The following is a 23,655-nucleotide window of genomic DNA, read 5'->3' as shown; positions in this document are numbered from 1 at the left end:
GTCCCTGGCTTTGGCTGCCACTTCAGCTGCTTCCATCAGCTGAAATCTCTGCCTGGTTCCTCCTGCAGTTTCCCCCTCCCCACCAAGGCCACGTGGCAGGGCCAGACAAGAGGCACCATGTAGGGCTTGTCTATACTGCGAAGTCGTCGACAAAACATTTGTCTTTCATGGGTACTTAAACAAGCCCCCCTGTGAAAGAAAAGTTTTGCCAACGCAAGTGGCAGTGTGAACACGGCTTTGTTGGCAGGAGTGCTCTCCTGCCGACAAAGCTTATGCTGCTCGTGGTGGTGGAAGTGGTGTTGACACAGCCTTGTCGCTAAAAGCTGCATGGTGTGTAGACAATCCCTTAGGTTCTACTTTCCCCAAAGCACTGGGGAGAAAATCTCTCCTGAACCGGTCTGGGTTCGAGAGGGTAATCCAGTCATTGTAAAACTGCCACAGCCAGGAGATTTGGAGGCCTGCACACACTTTGTTGTGCTAAATATTAGAACGCTGACAAGAACATTTCACTTAACAGTATTTTATTATAGTGTTCACTGAAATTTCTTCCTGCTTTGAACCTTCACCTAATATTGGTCCTATTAAATTTTTCGCTAAACTTCTGTTTAAACATGTTAGTGCATTAGGGCAGGCTTTGTAGCAGAAGTATTTAGGTGTTATAATACTCAAAATTATTTTTCTTCCAATGTCCACTCCCATTATTCCCCCCCACCCATCAGTATTTCTGAGCCAGTTATTCATGTTTCATCCTCCAATTCTCTTCAATCATTTACACCTGTTTCTCTGATGTGTGCCTTCAATGAGAGTGAAGCATATGCAGCAGAACATGGTCTTTCCTCCTTCTAAAAGTCCATGTGCACTAAGCTGTATCAATAAAGGTATATGGAGTGTTGGGTTCCAGCTATTTCAGTATGCAACTTCGTTTTAAGCAACTGCACTGGGCTGGTGATGAGATATCAACACTGACTTTGTTTGAATAAAGATCTGAATCTGAATGGGATCTGCTAGTGTGGACCTCTCCTCCCAAAGTTCCATTACAAACTCCAGCAGGGCAGGTACTGTCCAAAACCAACAAGTTTTCTACATCAAATAGAGATAAATAAATAATAAATAATAATAATAAAAAAAAGATTTGGAATGATCAGGATCATAGTGGGTGGTCAGCTGGATCACTCTGGATTATGGGAGCAATTAAGGAAGGTAAGGACATTCTGAGAAGCTACATGACTTCTTTGCATCAGTCTTCAAAGGATGTTGGGGAGATACCTACCCCAGACCTGTAATTTTCTTGTAATAGAGGTGAGGTACTGTCAAAGACTGCAGTGCCAGAAAATGATATACTGAAGTAATCTGATCACTTAAAAAGCAACAAGTCACCAGGCCCAGCATGAATCCAAAAGTATGAAGTAGCTGAATGGCTAAGAAAAATATGTAACCTCTAACTAAGGGCAGCTACTGTTTCAAAGGACTGGAGAGTAGCAGATGATGTATCTATATTTTAAAAAAGGATAAAGGTGAACCTTGGAATTACAGACCAGTAAGCCTTACAGCTATATATGGAACAAACTGAAAAAATAAACTTAAAACACCTGGAAGATCATGACATGATATGGTCTAACCAGCACAGCTTCTGCCAAGGGAAATAGTATCCCACTAATCTCTTTGTATCCGATGAAGTGAGCTGTAGCTCACGAAAGCTTATGCTCAAATAAATTTGTTAGTCTCTAAGGTCCACAAGTCCTCCTTTTCTTTTTGCAAATACAGACTAACTAATCTCTTTGAATTCTTTGAACGCATCAATAAATTTGCGGATAAAAAGAACCGGTTGACAATTTACTCACTTTCAAAAGGCACTTGACAAAGTTCTTCACAAGCAGCTAAGTCCTCATGAATCAAAGAGGCAAAGTAAAGACAACAGAATGGTAAGTTTTCATCAAGGCAAAAAATTAGCAGCAAGGGCCTCAAGGTTCTCACCTAGGTTCTATGATATTGTGTATATTAATTATCTGAAATAGGAGTGAGTAATGAGGTAGCAAAATTTGTATTTGACAGGGTTATTTAGCTTAGTCAGAACCAGAAAGGATTGCAAAGAATTTGGAGAGACCTAAACAAGCTAGGTGTATGGGCAACATGATGGCAAATTAAATTCAATGCTGATAAAGGCAAATTAATTCACACTGTAGGCAAAAATTTAAACTACTTATACACCACACTGGGTTCTACATTGGTTGTATCCATTCAGTAAAGAGACCTAAGCATCATTGTGGACAGCTCAATGAAGACTGCTGCTCATTATGCAGCTGCAGTTAAAACAGCTAGCAGGATGTTAGGCTGTATAAGCAACAGAAAGCTGAATAATACAGAAAACATTAGATCAGGGTTGCAGCTTCATTTGGAATACTCTGAGCAGTACCGGTCAGCTCGTCTCAAGAAGGATAGTGCAGAAAGATAACAAGAATGATCAAAGACATGGACAAATTCTTCTACAAATAGAGGTTGTTTACTTTAGAAACAATTATTTTTACTTTAGAAAAAATACATAAAGGACATGATAAAAGTACATAAAATAATCAATGCTACAGAAGGTAAACATTTCTCTTCTCTCTATCTAGAGGGACAAGAACAAGGGGCACACTTTCAATGCAATTAAAGGTGTGGAAAATTCAAAACCAAGGAAAGGCAACACTTTCATATGTGCAATAAGATTGTGGAACTCACTGCCAGATGAAGTCATTGAAGCCATGAACTTAGCAACATTCAAAGAGAGACTGGAAATGTATATGGACAACAAGAATATCCAGAGTTGTCATAATTATAAACAAAAGATTTGGAAGAGATATTAAACCTTATTCTTTAGGACTTAAGACAATTTCGAACTATTAGAAAGCAAGGCAATATCTAATATGGGTGCCAGATTAACCCACATTTGCAGGGTTCTACACCTTCCTGTGAAGCAGCTGTTGATGGCCACTGATAGACAGGATACTGGACTATCTCTAGAGTCTGAATCAGGATAGCAATTCCTTTATTCCTATTTGCAAGTTACTGCCAAAGAAGTTTTTAGTATAGATTTTATGCTTCAGCTTCTGTAAAGTTAATTTACATGTATTATGATCTGCAGGATCTTACTGAAGACACGGATGTTCTTCAGTTTGCAATCACATATTCTCTACTTCGGATGCACCTCACTCAATTTCTACGATAAAATCTAGATTCAACAAATTACAGAATAGTTTCTGGTTCTAAAATAACAGATTCTTTGAGTTCTTAGTATCTGACAGCCAGTCAGTTACCTGCCACCATTCTTATCAATGTCAGTACCATAAAAAAACAACTAACAAAAAAACCAAACACTACACTTCTATTTCATTCAAGAAGGTACAATTTGGTTAAATGACTATGACATAAATCATCAAACTAACACCCCCACAACAACTCTCTTTGGGTGTAAACCTATCTGTATTATGAGAGAGAATGTCAATTGATCCATCTAAAAGGGGCCAGATAAACGTGAAATAAACTGGGTCAAATAATGTAAGGAGCACCAGACAATGATACACCCTTCAAAATTGGTATGCTTGTTGACAGTCTCAGCAGACATATCGAGGAATCAGAAGATAGGATGTTTCAGTCTCCCCAGTATATCTTATGACAACCCTCCATATCAGACACACTACCAAGCCTATCATTTACCTCTCTCTTTGTTAAGGCTGTGGAGGAGGGTAGCAGTTGAGGTGAATAAACTTGTGGATAGTCCTCGATCTACAGGATGGGCATCCATAGCACTGGACAGGTGCTTATAGGTATATTTTTAATATTTGAAGAAAAAATAAATTAGGGCTGACGTTTGGTGGGGCAATGTCAGGATGCTTGCATATCTGCTTACCATGTGGTTCCTGTACTGTGTATACAGAATGTTAGTTTTGAGGGCTGTCAACATAGCACCTTTTACAAACATTAAATTCACATGATTTTTTTTAAATGACTAAGATCACAAAAGTAAAAAAACATAAGACACACTGCCTGTGTGTCAGTGTGATGATAGATTAAAAAACCTCATTTCTTGGCCAAATCAAGACTTCAGTGATGTAATAGATCTATATGCTTAATTCCCATTACACTTAACAGTGCCCACACAATGAGAGGATGTGGGCCTCAAGACTGTAGTTAGTTTGGTCTCAGAGCATTTCCTATTGGATATTCTCCAATTTACATACATTCTCTAGTTTAAAGGATTTGACAATGCATAATCAGAGTTAAAGGGCCAGATTACTGTTGCTGCAAGATTATTGCAGAAAATAAGTTTTGCCACATCATATTATGAGATGCGATAAGATGCCACAGGCCTTTGCTACAACACTTGCAACTCATGGCTTAGTAAGGCATTTAAAATGTCAGCATATGCAGGAGACCACACAAAAACTGGAGGAAGAGAAGTGTAAAACTGGGAAACACACTCCCACACCCATCCTCTCACCCACATCCCCTTTCTGGATAGGACAGTTCAGTTCAAGTTTAAATGAGCAACTGTTTGTCACAATTGATTTACACTTAATTCAATAGACATTTTATGAAATGTGAACCAGAAGTACTTCCAACTCAGTAAGCAATCTCTAGGGAGGAAGGATGCTGTTGTGGTTAAGGCACAGAACCCTGAAGCTACAGTAGTATTTCTAGGGTCCTGTTTTCAGCTCCACCACAAAAGTTGTGCAAGTCGGTCACTTACAGCCAAATTTTCAAAAACAGCATTTATTTTGCATGCCCATCTTGAAACACTTTGGGCCTGATTTTCTAAGTGTTGAGCACAGGCAACTACCATTGAGTTTGACAGGATGTCTGAGTGCTCAGCACTTCTGGAAGAATGTCTCAGGATGAAAAACTAAGAACTGAGGTAACAAAACAGTGAGCAATCTTAACCAGAACCATTCTGCCTCAAATTACATACGTACAAGACGGGGATCAATGCTTCCCTGCTTCACAGGTATGTTGTGATGTGAAGCTAATTTATTAATAGTGTTAAGTGTCATAGAAGTGCCTGTAAATAAATACGAATAGTGTAACAAATCTGATCCAAGAATCCAATGCTTCTTTAGAGAAAATCTGTCGGTAATAACTTTTGACACACTCGCAGAATACTAAAAATTCATGCACCAGTCAAAACAAACAGATTAGATAACTCCACAAACCAAACCAAATCAAAACAAAACTACAAAGTTCTTGTTTACAAACAACTTAGAAATATCTGTATAGGAGTAGAAGTACAACCTATATGGTTTGGGGATTTATTCTTTAGTAGGTCCTACATTAAACCAGTTCCACTGTATACAAACAGCAGAAGAATCTAGGTGCCATTTGCCAATATTACAAATTTGAACAAATTTCTTCATGACATAAAAGCACATACAGCTCTTTGTGGCAGGGACCTCTTTGTATGTGTTTGCACAATATCTTACATGATGAGGCCTCAATTCTGATTAGGGACTCTAGGCACCACACTAATAAAATCACTCAGGTCAGACTGGCAGTCTGACAAAAGAGTCAGATAGCTATTAATTTACACAAAATTGTGTTGACTTTGTATTGTAATTACTGCGTACATTCAAAACAGTTTCAGTAGTATCTTATGATCAATGTACAACCTTAAATGTATGGACCCATGATTAACAGAATGCAAGACATAAGAAACCTTTTATTAAGATTCATTATATCCATTTCCTCATTTATATTTTCATCGTTGAATATTCACACAGAGCTGCTTAGTGTTGACGAGAACATTTTATACCCCCCCCTTTTTTTTTTTAAACAGAAAAATGTAGAGCTATCACTCCATAACCCATTTTTAAATTAATCTTGTGCATCCATTAAGATAATTAAAGCACTCTTGCCTATCCACATTCTGCATAGCACATGCAAATATACCACATGTGCCAGAGAAAAAAAAACATTAACAGACCTACTGCTAGATACTCCAAATACCCAGTTTCTTATCAGGCCTTCACAAATCATTAAAAAAAAAAAAAAAAAAGTGTGATCTTATTGAACAAGATTACCTATAACCCAACACACAAAATGCAGTCCCCAACGAAGACTAATGAAGAATAAGTATTTGATGAACCATGGGAGCACAGAATTGTCACAGATGGATGAAAGCACTACAATGGGCAGACTCTCTTTCAAAATGATAAGCCAATTACCCACAACCCCATGAAAAAACAAATATCACTTTCAGTTTCCTACTAATATATGTTGAAAACCTTACTATTTTTGAACAAAATACATCAGACCTCAGTTAATATATTTCATTTTCCCCTCTTACTCATGATCAGTGACCAGTCCAGTAGCAAATAAATTCAAAATTAGCAATTTAAAAATACACAATACAACCCCTATAGCTTAAAAATATAAACCAGGTTTTCTAGAGACTATACAGAAGAAAATACCTCCAATTTACCTCACATTTGTAGAGAATCAGATAAATTCAGTGGTCTAGTTTTCCACCTCTGTATTTAGTAACATGGTGAATATGTTCAGTCCTGATCCGCACACTGTGTTTGTAGTTACAGGCAGGCTGCGATGTGTGCACACCATGCCCCCTTCTTACCCCTTATTCGTAAGGGGAAAGAGGCGTATTAGAAAATCCCAAGCAACAATGCTGCATCATGAGGGACGTGACACCCTGATGGGGCCAGAGCCCCGAAAACGGGATAAATGAGCCACAACACTCAGAGCTGATTGAGACACCAAAATAAGCAACTGCCTGTGCCCTGCCCAGAGCGCAATCCCAACCTACGTCCCACCTCCCAGCTCATCTCCCCCCTGCACACCCAACCCCCCTCCTCTTCCCCCTCCCCCCCCACGGGCATACCCTTCCCGTGCCCCCCTGCACACCCAACGCCCCTCCTCTTCCCCTCCCCCCCCCACGGGCATACCCTTCCCGTGCCCCCCCTGCACACCCAACCCCCCTCCTCTTCCCCCTCCCCCCCCACGGGCATACCCTTCCCGTGCCCCCCTGCACACCCAACGCCCCTCCTCTTCCCCTCCCCCCCCCACGGGCATACCCTTCCCGTGCCCCCCCTGCACACCCAACCCCCCTCCTCTTCCCCCTCCCCCCCCCACGGGCATACCCTTCCCGTGCCCCCCCTGAACACCCAACCCCCCTCCTCTTCCCCCTCCCCCCCCCCACGGGCATACCCTTCCCGTGCCCCCCCTGCACACCCAACCCCCTCCTCTTCCCCCTCCCCCCCCCACGGGCATACCCTTCCCGTGCCCCCCCTGCACACCCACCCCCCCTCCTCTTCCCCCTCCCCCCCCCCACGGGCATACCCTTCCCGTGCCCCCCCTGCACACCCAACCCCCCTCCTCTTCCCCCTCCCCCCCCCACGGGCATACCCTTCCCGTGCCCCCCCTGCACACCCAACCCCCCTCCTCTTCCCCCTCCCCCCCCACGGGCATACCCTTCCCGTGCCCCCCCTGCACACCAACCCCCCTCCTCTTCCCCCCTCCCCCCCCACGGGCATACCCTTCCCGTGCCCCCCCTGCACACCCAACCCCCCTCCTCTTCCCCCTCCCCCCCCCACGGGCATACCCTTCCCGTGCCCCCCCCTGCACACCCAACCCCCCTCCTCTTCCCCCCTCCCCCCCCACGGGCATACCCTTCCCGTGCCCCCCCCTGCACACCCAACCCCCCTCCTCTTCCCCCTCCCCCCCCCACGGGCATACCCTTCCCGTGCCCCCCCTGCACACCCAACCCCCCTCCTCTTCCCCCTCCCCCCCCCACGGGCATACCCTTCCCGTGCCCCCCCTGCACACCCAACCCCCCTCCTCTTCCCCCCTCCCCCCCCCCACGGGCATACCCTTCCCGTGCCCCCCCTGCACACCCAACCCCCCTCCTCTTCCCCCTCCCCCCCCCCCACGGGCATACCCTTCCCGTGCCCCCCCTGCACACCCAACCCCCCTCCTCTTCCCCCTCCCCCCCCACCGGCATACCCTTCCCGTGCCCCCCTGCACACCCAACGCCCCTCCTCTTCCCCCTCCCCCCCCACGGGCATACCCTTCCCGTGCCCCCCCAGCCCAACCCCCCCTCCGGGCATCTCCCCAGGGCGCCCCGCCCGGCCCGGCACCTGCTTGCGTGGTGTCGCTCAGGTCGTAGCCGCCGCCGGGGAAGTCGCGGAGCTTCCTGCCGCTGAGGCAGACGATGCCGGAGCCCGCCGCCTCCTCCAGGGCCCGGTCCAGGCTGCGCCCCGTGTGGGGCTGGGGTAGCGGGGCCGCGCCCCAGGCCGGCCCGGCGGGGCAGGACAGGGTGAGGTGAGCGGGGAGCCCGAGCCCGAGCCCGAGCCCGCCGCCTCCCTGCCCGGCCGCCATGTCAGCGCCGGAGACAGGCCGGCCCACAACAAACAGCGGCGCGGCGCGCAGGCGCCACCGGCCCGGGGGCGGGGCCCGCCTGTCCCCTCAGCGCCCTGCCGGCCGGGGCCTGTGGGGGCCGCCGGGCCCGGGCCCCGCCCCCGCCGCCGCTGGATGGACCCGGGGGGGTGAACAGGACCCCCCCACGCAGCGGTGGGGCCCGTTGTCGCCGCTCTGTGGCCGCCGGTCAGTCTGTCGCCTCCCCCCCGTGCAGCGGGGCCGAGTCCCTGCCCCTCCCCCCCAGTGCAGCGGGGCCGAGCCCCCGCCCCTCCCCCCCAGTGCAGCGGGGCCGAGCCCTCGCCCCTCCCCCCCGTGCAGCGGGACCGAGCCCTCGCCCCTCCCCCCCATGCAGCGGGATCGAGTCCCCGCCCCTCCCCCCCAGTGCAGCGGGGCCGAGCCCTCGCCCCTCCCCCCCAGTGCAGCGGGGCCGAGCCCTCGCCCCTCCCCCCCGTGCAGCGGGGCCGAGCCCCCGCCCCTCCCCCCCAGTGCAGCGGGGCCGAGCCCCCGCCCCTCCCCCCCAGTGCAGCGGGGCCGAGCCCTCGCCCCTCCCCCCCAGTGCAGCGGGACCGAGCCCTCGCCCCTCCCCCCCCGTGCAGCGGGGCTGAGCCCTCGCCCCTCCCCCCCGTGCAGCGGGGCCGAGTCCCCGCCCCTCCCCCCCAGTGTAGCGGGACCGAGCCCCCGCCCCTCCCCCCGTGCAGCGGGACCGAGCCCCCGCCCCTCCCCCCCAGTGTAGCGGGACCGAGTCCCCGCCCCTCCCCCCCGTGCAGCGGGGCCGAGCCCCCGCCCCTCCCCCCGTGCAGCTTGGCCGAGTCCCCGCCCCTCCCCCCCCAGTGTAGCGGGACCGAGCCCCCGCCCCTCCCCCCCGTGCAGCGGCGCCGAGTCCCCGCCCCTCCCCCCCCAGTGCAGCGGGGCCGAGCCCTCGCCCCGTGCAGCGGGGCCGAGCCCCCGCCCCTCCCCCCGTGCAGCGGGGCCGAGTCCCTGCCCCTCCCCCCCAGTGCAGCGGGGCCGAGTCCCCGCCCCTCCCCCCCGTGCAGCGGGGCCGAGTCCCCGCCCCTCCCCCCCGTGCAGCGGGACCGAGTCCCCGCCCCCCCGGTGCCGCGGGCCCCGCCCCCCCGCGGGATGCAGCGCGGCGAGCCGCTGGAGACGCACCTGCCTCCTCACGGGCGCCGCTCCAGTGGGGCTGCTCGCCTGTCAGGGGCCACGGGACTCTTCGCCGCTTCCCCGGATCCCGACTGACGGGGCCCCCCCCGCCCCGATGCGCGCCCTGCCTGTGGCGTAACTCCGGCCCCCCGCAGCTCGCCCGCTTAGCGCGCTGTGTAGCGCCCTTGCCAGTCTCCGCCGAGGTGCAAACTGCAAGAGGACGATCAAGATGAAAAACACACCAAGCCAGAAGCTCAAGAGTTTCCCTTATCAGTGTGTAAGCATGTTCCTTGCTACTTGTGAGGGTGGAGGCAAGTTCATGAGACTGACTGAGCAATACCCAAATTGTAGGATAAAAATTTTACACTGTATAAAAGCCAGAGCCAAAAGATGAACATCTGGAAAGTGATAAAGAATCGAATGAAGATAAAGCTATCATTGAATTCACACATTGGTGGGAACTAATGCAAGCAATAAGTCTGGGTTCAGCTGCTGTGCTGTAGCAGACATCCTAATGCCCTGAGAGGGGACACAGTATGAGAAGTCTTGGAAATCATAATGATGTGAAATGAAGTGGGAAACAATCTAATTGGAGAACTGCGTTTTTACTGCTGTAGGGCAGTCTCAGAATATATTTGCCAGCTGTCCACCCATTTCCCCACGGTATCCGTTCCCTGAAAAGGATGCAATAAATAATAGTCCTCTAAATGCATATGAAATCCTGGGCAAGTGACCTAGATATGGATAAGCAGTTGGATAAAGTTAAATGTGATGGAGCTTTCTATTGTATTTAGTGGTATAGTCCTTGAAGAGGGAATTAGAGAACTACTGTGACAGCTTTTACTACCTATAGTCATCTTCCATATCACAGTGTGTTATGGGCACTAAGAGTCTTTGTAAACAGTATACAATGCAAATATAATTAGTCATGAAAAGGTGAGAATTCCTGTTCGATCATAACCAATCAATAGCCAATTTAAGAATAGGACTCACTCCTGCAACCTTAATCTCATGAGTAAGTGCACTGACTTCACTGGGCTGGGACAACTTGGATAAACAATGATGCAGGATGGGGCCCATAGATTAATTTATAAATTTCTCCAAAGCCATTTCGCAAAACTTATAAAATGGAAGGTTTCACTGTGTACTCTTATACTGTCCAACATACGAGTTCTCCTACAAACAAAGGAGGAGTGGCAGTCTAAGGTAATCATAAAAATCTGTTCATAATTTATCCAGAGTAATCCAGTATTAATGTATTTATTCTTAGACCAAATCATCTGCTGGGATAAATGGGTGAAACTTCAGTGGTGTTTCTCAGTTTGCACCAGCAGAGAATGTAGTCTTCTGTAAAGTTTTATATCGGTGGAATGGACGTAAAGAAGAAATATTGAGTGGGTGTGGAATATAAGGAACTTTAGAAAGAACTGTAGGAGCATGTTGGTTTATGTTGTTGCAACCTATCATCTTGCTAATAACAGGGAGGAGGAAATGTACACTGTGTATTGAAAAGAAGGAGATTCGGTAAAGCCTGAAGGGTCACAGAATTTCCCTGAAAAAGCAAAGGATAGTCCCTTTTCAACCGTCAATGTGCCATTTATGAAAGTCTAGGGTTCCTGCAGGGTAGACCCAAAAGATCCATTTTCATCCCGTTTGATTAACAATTTGGCACAATCCTAGTCTACCAGGGTGTCCATGGCAACCCTTAAAAGATTATTATAAAAATAATATTTAAAGGAGTACACATTAAGCCATAATACCAGTTGGGCGGCAGGGGGGTGTTAGAGAAAGAGAGAGAGAGAAAAGTTTTACAAGAGGCTAGGCCAAACAATCAGAAATTCCTGTATTTAGGAACATAAATGCTACGGTGAAAACAAATCAGTAATAGCATCTTTTCAATAACTACAGAGCATGATTAGTATTTGTGAGGTAGGAGAGAAAAAATCAATAAGGAACCTCATCAGACAATACAAAGAGCAGACATAAAGGATGCAGGTAAGGTTCTCACATGAAAGAAAAATTAAGAAATGTTGATGTGAATGTGGGAAAAAATATTGATGCTTAGATGCCAATCTTGGATGCAAAGTGGAGGAATATAGAAAATCAGAAGCCACTGTTGCAATATCCTAGGCTCTGTGGTAATATTATTAGTACTTGTAAAATTACCATTTTGTGATTAGCAAGTGTCCTGGAATGTTACCTCTTCTGCACGAGGAATTATCTAAATTGGTGCTCTATAAATATGAGATACTGTATACATGTCAGTCAGAAAGAATCACATGGCTAGGCCTGCTCCCAAGCAGAATAAGGCTAAAGTAAGATCCACAGAAGCAGATTCTCAGTAGATTGCACAGGGTGCGACAGAGAGCAGAATTTGTTTTCAAACTTGGATCTTTCTATGGTTCCCTAAAGTGGAAATTTTATATATGCAATGTATCTAATTTTGAGGCTCTGAGGGAAATTCCTTCCATGAGCTCTATAAAGGAGACTAGCCTTCAGTCAGCAAGTTAGTCCATATGTCATTGTGAGGCAGCTGAGACATTATTAGTCAAAAGAGGAGCAGCCTTTGAATATAGTGTGGGCGATATCTGTCTGAAATTCAGTAGTACAGAATTAGCCAGGATAAGGAAGGAAACTACCAAGGACTGAAAGATTTAGTTCTTTAGTGCTTTGACTGTTTAGTATGTTTAATGAGATTTATAGATTCCAAGGGCAGAAGAGACTATTATGATCATCCAGTCTGATCTCCTGTATAACACAGGCCACAGGGATCCCCCAGTGTAATTCCTAGAGCATATCTTTTAGAAAAACTTAATGAGGAAGCAGTAACAGGTGTACAGACAATATGATCACATCACTGCAAATAGACTGATTTCCTCCTAGAAGAAATCCCAAGCCTGTTGTGAAGGAAGTAGCATGAAAAGTGAAATAGGCAATTTCATAAGTAGTATCAGTGGGCCAGAATATCTGCTCTGCTCCAGCCTAAGGCAGAAAGGTCTTCTAATGCTATCTTAAACAGACAGCTGAAGATTTCCCAACGTGGGAGAACATAGAGGCAGTCCAATGCCAACCATCCTCACAGTTCTCAGCATAAGCAGTATGTTGGGGTCGGGCCAGAGGACTGTATGGCCACAAATAGCTGGCCTTGCCTCTTTGCCACAGCTGCCTGTTGAAAGTTATTGCAGCTGGCCACAATTTAGAGCAGCCTCCAAGCTGTTCTAAGTTGCACTGGGGGTAGAACTAGCACCTGGCTGGCACCAGGATCAGAGGAGCACAAAAGTTGCATAAAGCTACCTTTGCCCCCTACTCTGAGTCCTGGCTGGTAAAATTCAGCCATATGTGAAGATCAGGGCCAATATATCTACATAATATCTAATTGTCACAATTTTTTGTTACTGACTCCAGATCTGACTTGAAAGTCATATACCAATTTGTATCCTTACTGTTCAGTCAGCTCTTGGTTGGCTGAGTCTCAAACATTCTTGTGTTTACAAATGTTATTCTACATTGTGAGACGGCTGTATTCCTGATCTCAGCATTCTTATGAGATTTCCCTTTTTTTTAGTTTTGTTTTGGGGTTTTTTGCACTAAAGCAGCGTGGGAGCAGTACAACTCACATGGAACTAACTGGTGGCGGTGCTGGTATTTTAGATTGACATAGTGTTTGCATCTGGATTTCCAAGTTTAAAAACCCCCATTGCTTTGAAATATTCTTGATTAGAAATGGAGTCAACCCAGTATATTCAGAACAGAACCTACAGTTTTGGAGAATATGTGCATCAGAGGTTTCGGTTTGGCTCATTACCAAAAAGACTGAGCCACAAAGCCCAGATCTCTCAGCTCTCCCAAAGATTAGGGGCTTCAGTTCTAGTGCTTCAGTTTAGGCCCACCTTTTTTTAAAAATATCATGTCATCCAAATAGCAGTGGGAATAATCTGTTTTATTTTAGAAGTTGAGTGAGCTGTAGGTGAGTAGAGGCAGCTTCTGGGTAACACTAAACTCAGTGAAAGTGACTGTTTCTTACAGATTTAGTGGAATTCTCTTTTCTGTCTTTAATCTGTCAGACGTATCCATAAATTGTGGTCTCCAATAGCAACAATTTAGTGAATGCAATCAAGGGCTCAGATCCTGGTGTGTTGCAGGCACAGCCACTTTATAGAAGCTACCTGGCCATGAAAGAATAAACCTAGTGGAGGGGAATCTTTTGGTGGTACAGAGCTGATGTAGTGTCTCCTATGTCAATTTCCTTCCTGCTGCTGATGTAGGAGTGAGGCTTGAGAAGAGGGGTATGGCCATGGCGTCGCTACACAAAATTGGCTGCTTTATTGAATCTTAGGGATTCTTGGCAGGTGGAAAATTTACAGCAGCCTGAAGATTGCTCTATATTGCACTAGGGGATTGGCCCAGCACTTGGAGAGTCCAGTTGGGGAAGCATTAAGGCCAACTTTGCAAACCCCCATCTGAGCTATGCTCCTTGGCGGTAGCCATGGATGTGGGCAAAAATGCAGAATTGCAGTTAGTTGAATTCCTATCTAGTTTCAGTAACTTTAGAGATGAATAGGTGCCACTCACACATCTCATCGAGAAATTATTTCAGGCAGGTTGTCTGAACTCTGTTTTACAGCACCATATGGAGTCATATTCAGAAAGTTCTCTTAGAAACCATAAGAGCTATTACTTCAGTGAAAGATTAATTCAGACAAAAAAGTGCTTGGAGGCCACCAGAAAAGTACTGATACAGCCTATACTGAGTACTGGCTCAATCCCGCCTATGGACAAAATCTACCTTTAGCTCACTCATAAAATAGGAAGTGTAAATAGCAAACAGGATAGGCTAAATGGGATGGCTGAGGCATCATTAATCAAGAGAATAGTTATTTGAAATGATGGTGTGGTCACCATATCTACAGTTCAAAAATTGATCATTATGAGAGGGTGCCTATGATTTCCAGGTTTCTAAATGAAGAACAGGTAGGAAAACCTGTGGTTATTTGAGAGTTTCTGGTAAATGAATCCAACCTTTTGTTTGATGTCTGGGATTCTGAAGTCTAATTTTACCCACTTATTATTCCACTTGCTCTGTCATATCTTGAGCTGTAGCTCACGAAAGCTTATGCTCTAATAAATTTGTTAGTCTCTAAGGTGCCACAAGTACTCATTTTTTCCTACTATTCTTCCAGTTTGTCTTCATTAACAAGTGCTCCATTTCCTCCTTATCTTTATTGCTTCTTCCCCACAGTGCGAAAAAACAAACAAAAAACACACCTCTAGTTTTCAGAATGCTGAAAACCACTAACAAATTTATTTGAGCATAAGCTTTCGTGAGCTACAGCTCACTTCATCATATGCAAAGTTCTAATATCTTATAATGTACTAAACTTGTTGAAAAAACAAAGGAAGAATCTAGTGAAATGTTACTTGTAATAGGACAGTGCTTTTATTAACATAGGAGGAGAGAAGACCTGTGTGTTGCAATATGATGTATTGCAGGCATGCTAGAGGGTTACAATGGAACCACTAATGTCAAAAGCCAGGGTTTAGACTGGGGCAGATGCACATGCACAAAGGCCTTATCTAGACACGGCTTCCTCAGGTTCTAACTCAAACGTGTTAAAGGCAGGGTGGCTTGTATATATTAAAATTCTAAAATGTGTGTGTCATCCGATGAAGTGAGCTGTAGCTCATGAAAGCTTATGCTCAAATCAATTTGTTAGTCTCTAAGGTGCCACAAGTCCTCCTTTTCTTTTTGCGAATACAGTCTAACACGGCTGCTACTCTGAAACCTGAAAACCACTACTAAGTCTCCAGCTCTTGTGGGTAACTTCCACTTTGAGAAACTTTGTGGTTATCCACATCCATTGTACATGAACTTCTCTTTGTCTAGACTAGGATTTAAGGTTTTGTGCTAACACACACATTTTAGAATTTTAATATATACAAGCCACCCTGCCTTTAGCACGTTTGAGTTAGAGCCTGAGGAAGCCGTGTCTAGATAAGGCCTTCGTGCATGTGCATCTGCCCCGGTCTAAACCCCGGCTTTTGACATTAGTGGTTCCATTGTAACCCTCTAGCATGCCTGCAATACATCATATTGCAACACATAGGTCTTCTCTCCTCCTATGTTAATAAAAGCACTGTCCTATTACAAGTAACATTTCACTAGATTCTTCCTTTGTTTTTTCAACAAGTTTAGTACATTATAAGATATTAGAACTTTGTTTTACTTTTTACCTTTACTTTTTGAACCAACACACACTTGTTCATACATTAGACAGCATGCAGAGACAGGAATCCATGAGTGTGCTTGCTCTATTGTGCGCATCAGAGCAAGACGGCTGAATCTCCAGACCCCTGAAGCCAGAAAAAGAAAAAAAGGACATTAATACCATACAGATACATGAGACACACCCAAAGCAAAGCCAAGCTGTCTAAAAACATCATAGAATCATAGATTGATTCTATGATTCTATCATAGAATCATAGATAAGGATTGGAAGGGACCTCAGGAGTTCATGTAGTCCAACCCCCTGCTCAAAGCAGGACCAATCCCCAACTAAATCATCCCAGCCAGGGCTTTGTCAAGCCTGACCTTAAAAACTTCTAAGGAAGGAGATTCCACCATCTCCCTAGGTAACACATTCCAGTGTTTCACCACCCTCCTAGTGAAAAAATATTTCCTAATATCCAACCTAAACCTCCCCCACTGCAACTTGAGACCATTACTCCTTGTTCTGTCATCTGCTACCACTGAGAACAGTCTAGATCCATCCTCTTTGGAACCCCCTTTCAGGTAGTTGAAAGCAGCTATCAAATCCCCCCTTGTTCTTCTCTTCTGCACACTAAACAATCCCAGTTCCCTCAGCCTCTCCTCATAAGTCATGTGTTCCAGTCCCCTAATCATTTTTGTTGCCCTCCGCTGGACATTTTCCAATTTTTTCCGCATCCTTCTTGTAGTGTGGGGCCCAAAACTGGACACAGTACTCCAGATGAGGCGTCACCAATGTCGAATAGAGGGGAACGATCACGTCCCTCGATCTGCTGGCAATGCCCCTTTTTATACATCCCAAAATGCCATTGGCCTTGGCAACAAGAGCACATTATTGACTCATATCCAGCTTCTCATCCACTATAACCCCTAGGTCCTTTTCTGCAGAACTGCTGCCTAGCCATTCGGTCCCTAGTCTGTAGCGGTGCATGGGATTCTTCCGTCCTAAGTGCAGGACTCTGCACTTGTCCTTGTTGAACCTCATCAGATTTCTTTTGGCCCAATCCTCTAATTTGTCTAGGGCCCTCTGTATCCTTTCCCTACCCTCTCCTCCCAATTTAGTGTCTTCTGCAAACTTGCTAAGGGTGCAATCCATACCATCCTCCAGATCATTTATGAAGATATTGAACAAAACCGGCCCGAGGACCGACCCTTGGGGCACTCCACTTGATACTGGCTGCCAACTAGACATGGAGCCATTGATCACTGCCCATTGAGCCCGACAATCTAGCCAACTTTTTATCCACTTTATAGTCCATTCATCCAACCCATACTTCTTTAACTTGCTGGCAAGAATACTGTGGGAGACCGTGTCAAAAGTTTTGCTAAAATCAAGGAACAACATGTCCACTGCTTTCCCCTCATCCACAGAGCCAGTTATCTCGTCATAGAAGGCAATTAGATTAGTCAGGCATGACTTGCCCTTGGTGAATCCATGCTGACTGTTCCTGATCACTTTCCTCTCCTCTAAGTCCTTCAGAATTGATTCCTTGAGGACCTACTCCATGATTTTTCCAGGGACTGAGGTGAGGCTGACTGGCCTGTAGTTCCCAGGATCCTCCTTCTTCCCTTTTTTAAAGATGGGCATTACATTAGCCTTTTTCCAGTCATCCGTCATGCTTTTTCAGCATCCCCATGCTTTTCCATGACAAAATGGTCCCTTCTGACCTCACCCTAGTCTGTGAGCTTCCGAACAAAGGTAGGCAAACTACAGCCTGCAGGCCACATCCGGCCCGCAGGACCATCCTGCCCAGCCCTTGAGCTCCTGGCCAGGAAGGCTATCCCCTGGCCCCTCCCCTGCTGTTCCCCCTCCCCTGTAGTTATGCCGCTGCATGGGCAATGCAGCTGGCTCCGTCTGGGCAGCAGGGCTGTGAGCTCCTGCCATTCTGAGTGGCATGGTAAGGGGGTGGTGGCAACGGGGGGGGGAGTCCCGGGGCACACACGGGGACAGGGAGCAGGGGGTGGTTGGACGGGGCAGAGTTTCTAGGGGGGGCGGTCAGGGAACTGGGGTTGTTGGATAGCGGGTGGGGTCCCGGGGGGCCTGTCAGGGAGCGGGGGTGTGGATAGGGGCAGAGCAATCAGGGAGCAGGGGGGGTTAGATGGGGGTGGGGTCCTGGGGGGGTGGTTAGGGGAGGGAGGTGCCGGGAGGGGGTTGTCAGGGGACAAGGAGCAGGGGGGGTTGGATGGGTCAGAGGTCCTGAGGGGGGCAGTCAGGGGGTGGGAATTGGGTGGCGGTGGATAGGAGGCGGGGGGCCAGGCTGTTTGGGGGGCACAGCTTTCCCTACCTGGCCCTCCATGTAATTTTGCATCCTGATGTGGCCCTCAGGCCAAAAAGTTTGCCCACTCCTGCTCTAGAACCAGGCAAGATCATTCCCACTCAAGTATCTTCACTGGAGACAAGAAGGAAACTTATAGTTCAAATTTCAAACATAAAAAGAAACCAAACTAATTATGGAAGTGATAGAGAGAACAACAATAGTAATAAAGTTCCTTATCTCTTCAAGCACCTTGGTGAATGTTGTTCTTAGTACACCCCAGGCTGCTAGGCCCACAGTTGATTCAGCAGTGGTTTGATATGTGTGGGGGTTGATGAATCTCGAAGGCATTTGCAACATAAGTGAGTGTCAGGTCATAGAAAAAAGAAAAGGAGTACTTGTGGCACCTTAGAGACTAACAAATTTATTAGAATATAAGCTTTCACGAAAGCTTATGCTCTAATAAATGTGTTAGTCTCTAAGGTGCCACAAGTACTCCTTTTCTTTTTGCGAATACAGACTAACACGGCTGCTACTCTGAAACAGGTCATAGAAAGTAGCCCTGCCCTTCATGAAGTACGCACAGGCACTGTGGCGGGACAGAACCATTTGCAGCGGGCTGCCAGTAGGTGCCAAATGTGCTTTATACATCACTGGTACTATGCACCTGCTCCAGAGAGGATCTTTGGAGCTCTGCCAGGCATTGTGAGATAGGTGCAACTATCCAAGATCAAGCAGTCATTGCAGAGAATACTGTGTGTGGAGGCACTGCACTTTTGCCACTTGCGGCAACGCGATTGCATTAGTGAAAGTTGAAGCCATACAGTTTCCAAGTACAGACAAGGGTTTGGAAGTTTTGCATGGAAAGAGAAAGCAGAGGCTTGAGCAACAGTTGAAAACACACCACTGAAGCTGAAGGTCTTCTCTTTAAAGAAAGGCCGTTACTGATATGTCTTTAAACACATTAATCCAAGAGGGCTTTTAACAGTGCAGGAACTATTCAACATTCAGACTTTACTGATGTTCCTGTGAGGCTTTTTTATGCATAACATCACTTTTCACATAGGTATGCCTTCAGTATTTAGCTACCAGTTTCACCTCACTACAAGAAGGATGTGGAAAAATTGGAAAGCGTCCAGCGGAGGGCAACAAAAATTATTAGGAGGCTGGAACACATGACTTATGAGGAGAGGCTGAGGGAACTGGGATAGTTTAGTCTGCGGAAGAGAAGAATGAGGGGGGATTTGATAGCTGCTTTCAACTACCTGAGAGGGGGTTCCAAAGCGTTCTCAGTGGTAGCAGATGACAGAACAAGGAGCAATGGTCTCAAGTTGCAGTGGGGGAAATTTAGGTTGGATATTAGGAAAAACTTTTTCACTGGGAGGGTGGTGAAACACTGGAATGCGTTACCTAGGGAGGTGGTGGAATCTCCTTCCTTAGAAGTTTTTAAGGTCAGGCTTAACAAAGCCCTGGCTGGGATGATTTAGTTGGGGCTTGGTCCTGCTTTGAGTAGGGGGTTGGACTCGATGACCTCCTGAGGTCCCTTCCAACCCTGATATTCTATGATTCTATGTATCAGGTTCCCATCTGTTAGCTGGTTGACTGTCTTTCTATTCATCCTCTCTAGTCTGAAGAACCAGCTGAGGGTCTGCCACTACTTGATGTTGCCTGATTTCATCTGGACACACATGTAAATGTGTGCAGAGATAGAGAGGCCAACAGAAACAGATTTTAGGTAGTTCTTTTGTCAATTAACCCCACTTTCTCCCTATGCACACACAAATAATCACATTCAAACTTGGTATAAATAAGGACAGCTCCTATTCAAGTCTCAACACATTGGCCCATTCTGGCAGTGAAGCAAGCCACATTTTTCTAGATAGAACAAAAGACAATCGCACCACTGTCAGTACTAAAGTGCTAGTGCTTTATGTAGTGGAATATTTTGAAAGACATGGACAAAGCTTATTTTGTGACATCTGATTTATTAGTAGAAAAGAAACAAAAATAATTTCCCTCTGGCTGCTTCAGTGAACATCTTTTCATAAGTAAATAAATAAATGCTATTTTATTATTGTACAGACTACAATAAAATAGAAGAGCCGTTAAAAAGAAAATTCCCTGATATATCCTCCATTTGGAGCAACTTTTTTAATTGTACAACTGGCAATGCTTCAACGAACTACAGAAAGTACATTTTGCAGGGTTTCTACCCTAAAAGATGAAGTTCATGAGCTTAATGTATTTTATTGGCAAGCGTGCATGCTAGAAATACAAAAAGCTAGAAATTCTTTACAGATGGCAAAGCTGGTATGAAAGTGTGCATTGCATTCAGTCTTCCTAAAATGCTGTCTTAAGGGAGTTTGCTCTTCTGACTTTAAATAACTTGCGTGCTATTCTGTGTCAAAGTGCATTCCCCCATCCTGTTTCTTGATAGAATTAAGAATGTGGTCTTCCATTAAAACCTTACTTAGTCCCAGGGAAGCCACTTCTGAAAGTGCAGTCACATTAAAGGTTATGTCTATATTGCAAGCAGAGATGTAATTGTAGTGTGGATAGGCATACCTCTACTAGCTTTAATCTAGCTAGCACAGACAACGATAGTAGTGTTGACAAGGTGCGTGGGCTAGCCTCTGACCTGAGTACGAGATGGCTGGGGAGTCAGGGTACATAGTTGAATTGCTAGCCTGTGCCTCCCTGTCTACACTACTGTTGTCACCAGTGTTAACTAGATTACAGCTAGCACGGATATGCCTACTCATGCTTCAATCGCACCTTCACTTCCAGTCTAGCCCTATGCTAGGACAGGCCAAGTTAATGAAAACTACTTCCTAAACAGCTGCCCATCATAGTATTAACCCGCTACCTTGATGTTGGCTTATTCCATGGACGCCTCTATCTAGGTATATTCTCATGGAATGCTATGTGGTTCAGAAATGGCAAATATTGTTTATGCCAGAGACAGCAAAATCCAAGAGCAATCTTTCACTTCCACAGATAGCAGGCAATAAATAAATAAATATTGTACTACTCAGACAGAAAAAATAACATATTATATATTTGTATTACCGTAACACTTAGGATCCTAGTCATGGACCAAGACCCCATTGTGCTGGGCACTGTACAAACACAGAACAAAGACAGTCCTTGCTCCAAAGGTTACAAACCACAGTTAGTAGTTCTGCAATTTCACATTTGAGTTCCTTCAGACCTCTTGGGAGAATATCTTCTGGTCCTGGTGACCAGATGTTTTACAATTAAACTTTACAAACATTCAGTAACTTGGCTAGTTTTTATTAACTGTTATTTTAAAATGATAGAGACAAATTTGTCTGTTACACCCAATTTAGTTCTTTGGGGTTGCAGACTTATTACAGAGTAGATCTTGGCCCTCTTATCAACCTTCAGCATGTGAAACTCCCTCTTAAATTGTTAACCTCTGAAATTATGTGGAATGCAATTAACTGTGGTGCTTAGACAGTCTTAAATAAAGCAGGGAAAATGGGATATTTGCAAAGTTATTTTGAAGTCACAGACTTGGCTTGGAAGGGTTATAACCCCAATACCTGGGCTTATTTATCTCAGTCACCCATCTATGAAGCACATAAGAACAGCCAGACTGGGTCAGACCAAAGGTCCATCCAGCCCAGAATCCTGTTTGCCGACAGTGGCCAATGCCAGGTGCCCCAGAGGGAGTGAAGCTAACATGTAATGATCTAAGAAAAGGAGTACCCGTGGCACCTTAGAGACTAACAAATTTATTAGAGCATAAGCTTTCGTGAGCTACAGCTCACTTCATCGGATGCATTTGGTGGAAAAAGCAGAGGAGAGATTTATATACACACACACAGAGAACATGAAACAATGGGTTTATCATACACACTGTAAGGAGAGTGATCACTTAAGATAAGCCATCACCAGCAGCAGGGGGGGGGAAAGGAGGAAAACCTTTCATGGTGACAAGCAAGGTAGGCTAATTCCAGCAGTTAACAAGAATATCAGAGGAACAGTGGGGGGGTGGGAGGTGGGAGGGAGAAATACCATGGGGAAATAGTTTTACTTTGTGTAATGACTCATCCATTCCCAGTCTCTATTCAAGCCTAAGTTAATTGTATCCAGTTTGCAAATTAATTCCAATTCAGCAGTCTCTCGTTGGAGTCTGTTTTTGAAGCTTTTTTGTTGAAGTATAGCCACTCTTAGGTCTGTGATCGAGTGACCAGAGAGATTGAAGTGTTCTCCAACTGGTTTTTGAATGTTATAATTCTTGACGTCTGATTTGTGTCCATTCATTCTTTTACGTAGAGACTGTCCAGTTTGGCCAATGTACATGGCAGAGGGGCATTGCTGGCACATGATGGCATATATCACATTGGTAGATGCGCAGGTGAACGAGCCTCTGATAGTGTGGCTGATGTGATTAGGCCCTATGATGGTATCCCCTGAATAGATATGTGGACAGAGTTGGCAACGGGCTTTGTTGCAAGGATAGGTTCCTGGGTTAGTGGTTCTGTTGTGTGGTGTGTGGTTGCTGGTGAGTATTTGCTTCAGATTGGGGGGCTGTCTGTAAGCAAGGACTGGTCTGTCTCCCAAGATCTGTGAGAGCGATGGGTCGTCCTTCAGGATAGGTTGTAGATCCTTGATGATGCGTTGGAGAGGTTTTAGTTGGGGGCTGAAGGTGATGGCTAGTGGCGTTCTGTTGTTTTCTTTGTTGGGCCTGTCCTGTAGTAGGTGACTTCTGGGTACTCTTCTGGCTCTGTCAATCTGTTTCTTCACTTCAGCAGGTGGGTATTGTAGTTGTAGGAATGCATGATAGAGATCTTGTAGGTGTTTGTCTCTGTCTGAGGGGTTGGAGCAAATGCGGTTATATCGTAGAGCTTGGCTGTAGACAATGGATTGTGTGGTGTGATCTGGATGAAAGCTAGAGGCATGTAGGTAGGAATAGCGGTCAGTAGGTTTCCGATATAGGGTGGTGTTTATGTGACCATCGCTTATTAGCACTGTAGTGTCCAGGAAGTGGATCTCTTCTGTGGACTGGTCCAGGCTGAGGTTGATGGTGGGATGGAAATTGTTGAAATCATGGTGGAATTCCTCAAGAGCTTCTTTTCCATGGGTCCAGATGATGAAGATGTCATCAATGTAGCACAAATAGAGTAGGGGCATTAGGGGACGAGAGCTGAGGAAGCGTTGTTCTAAGTCAGCCATAAAAATGTTGGCATACTGTGGGGCCATGCGGGTACCCATCGCAGTGCCGCTGATTTGAAGGTATACATTGTCACCAAATGTGAAATAGTTATGTGTCAGGACAAAGTCACAAAGTTCAGCCACCAGGTTAGCCGTGACAGTATCGGGGATACCGTTCCTGACGGCTTGTAGTCCATCTTTGTGTGGAATGTCGGTGTAGAGGGCTTCTACATCCATAGTGGCTAGGATGGTGTTTTCAGGAAGATCACCAATGGACTGTAGTTTCCTCAGGAAGTCAGTGGTGTCTCGAAGATAGCTGGGAGTGCTGGTAACGAAGGGCCTGAGGAGTGAGTCTACATAGCCAGACAATCCTGCTGTCAGAGTGCCAATGCCTGAGATGATGGGGCGTCCAGG

General features: G+C 46.1%; 1 protein-coding gene across 3 annotated transcripts in view; it reads right to left on the bottom strand.

Moving 5' to 3' along the window:
- Positions 1–8,412, bottom strand: part of LRCH2 (leucine rich repeats and calponin homology domain containing 2) — an 89,262-nt gene extending 80,850 nt beyond the window's left edge. Inside the window, exon 1 of one of the 3 annotated variants that reach the window (XM_038417596.2) lies at positions 8,121–8,412. In XM_038417596.2, the coding sequence (XP_038273524.1) occupies positions 8,121–8,361 (241 nt within the window). In that variant the 5' untranslated portion in view covers positions 8,362–8,412. The remainder of the gene's footprint in view (positions 1–8,120) is intronic. The other 2 variants (XM_043492918.1, XM_038417594.2) reach the window with 2 other exon arrangements.
- Positions 8,413–23,655: the final 15,243 nt, after the last annotated feature.

This window comes from Dermochelys coriacea, chromosome 9 (assembly GCF_009764565.3).
Source record: "Dermochelys coriacea isolate rDerCor1 chromosome 9, rDerCor1.pri.v4, whole genome shotgun sequence".
Lineage (NCBI taxonomy): Eukaryota > Metazoa > Chordata > Testudines > Dermochelyidae > Dermochelys > Dermochelys coriacea.
The sequence above is the reverse complement of the archived record's forward strand: the minus strand, read 5'-3'. Positions and strand labels throughout refer to the sequence as shown.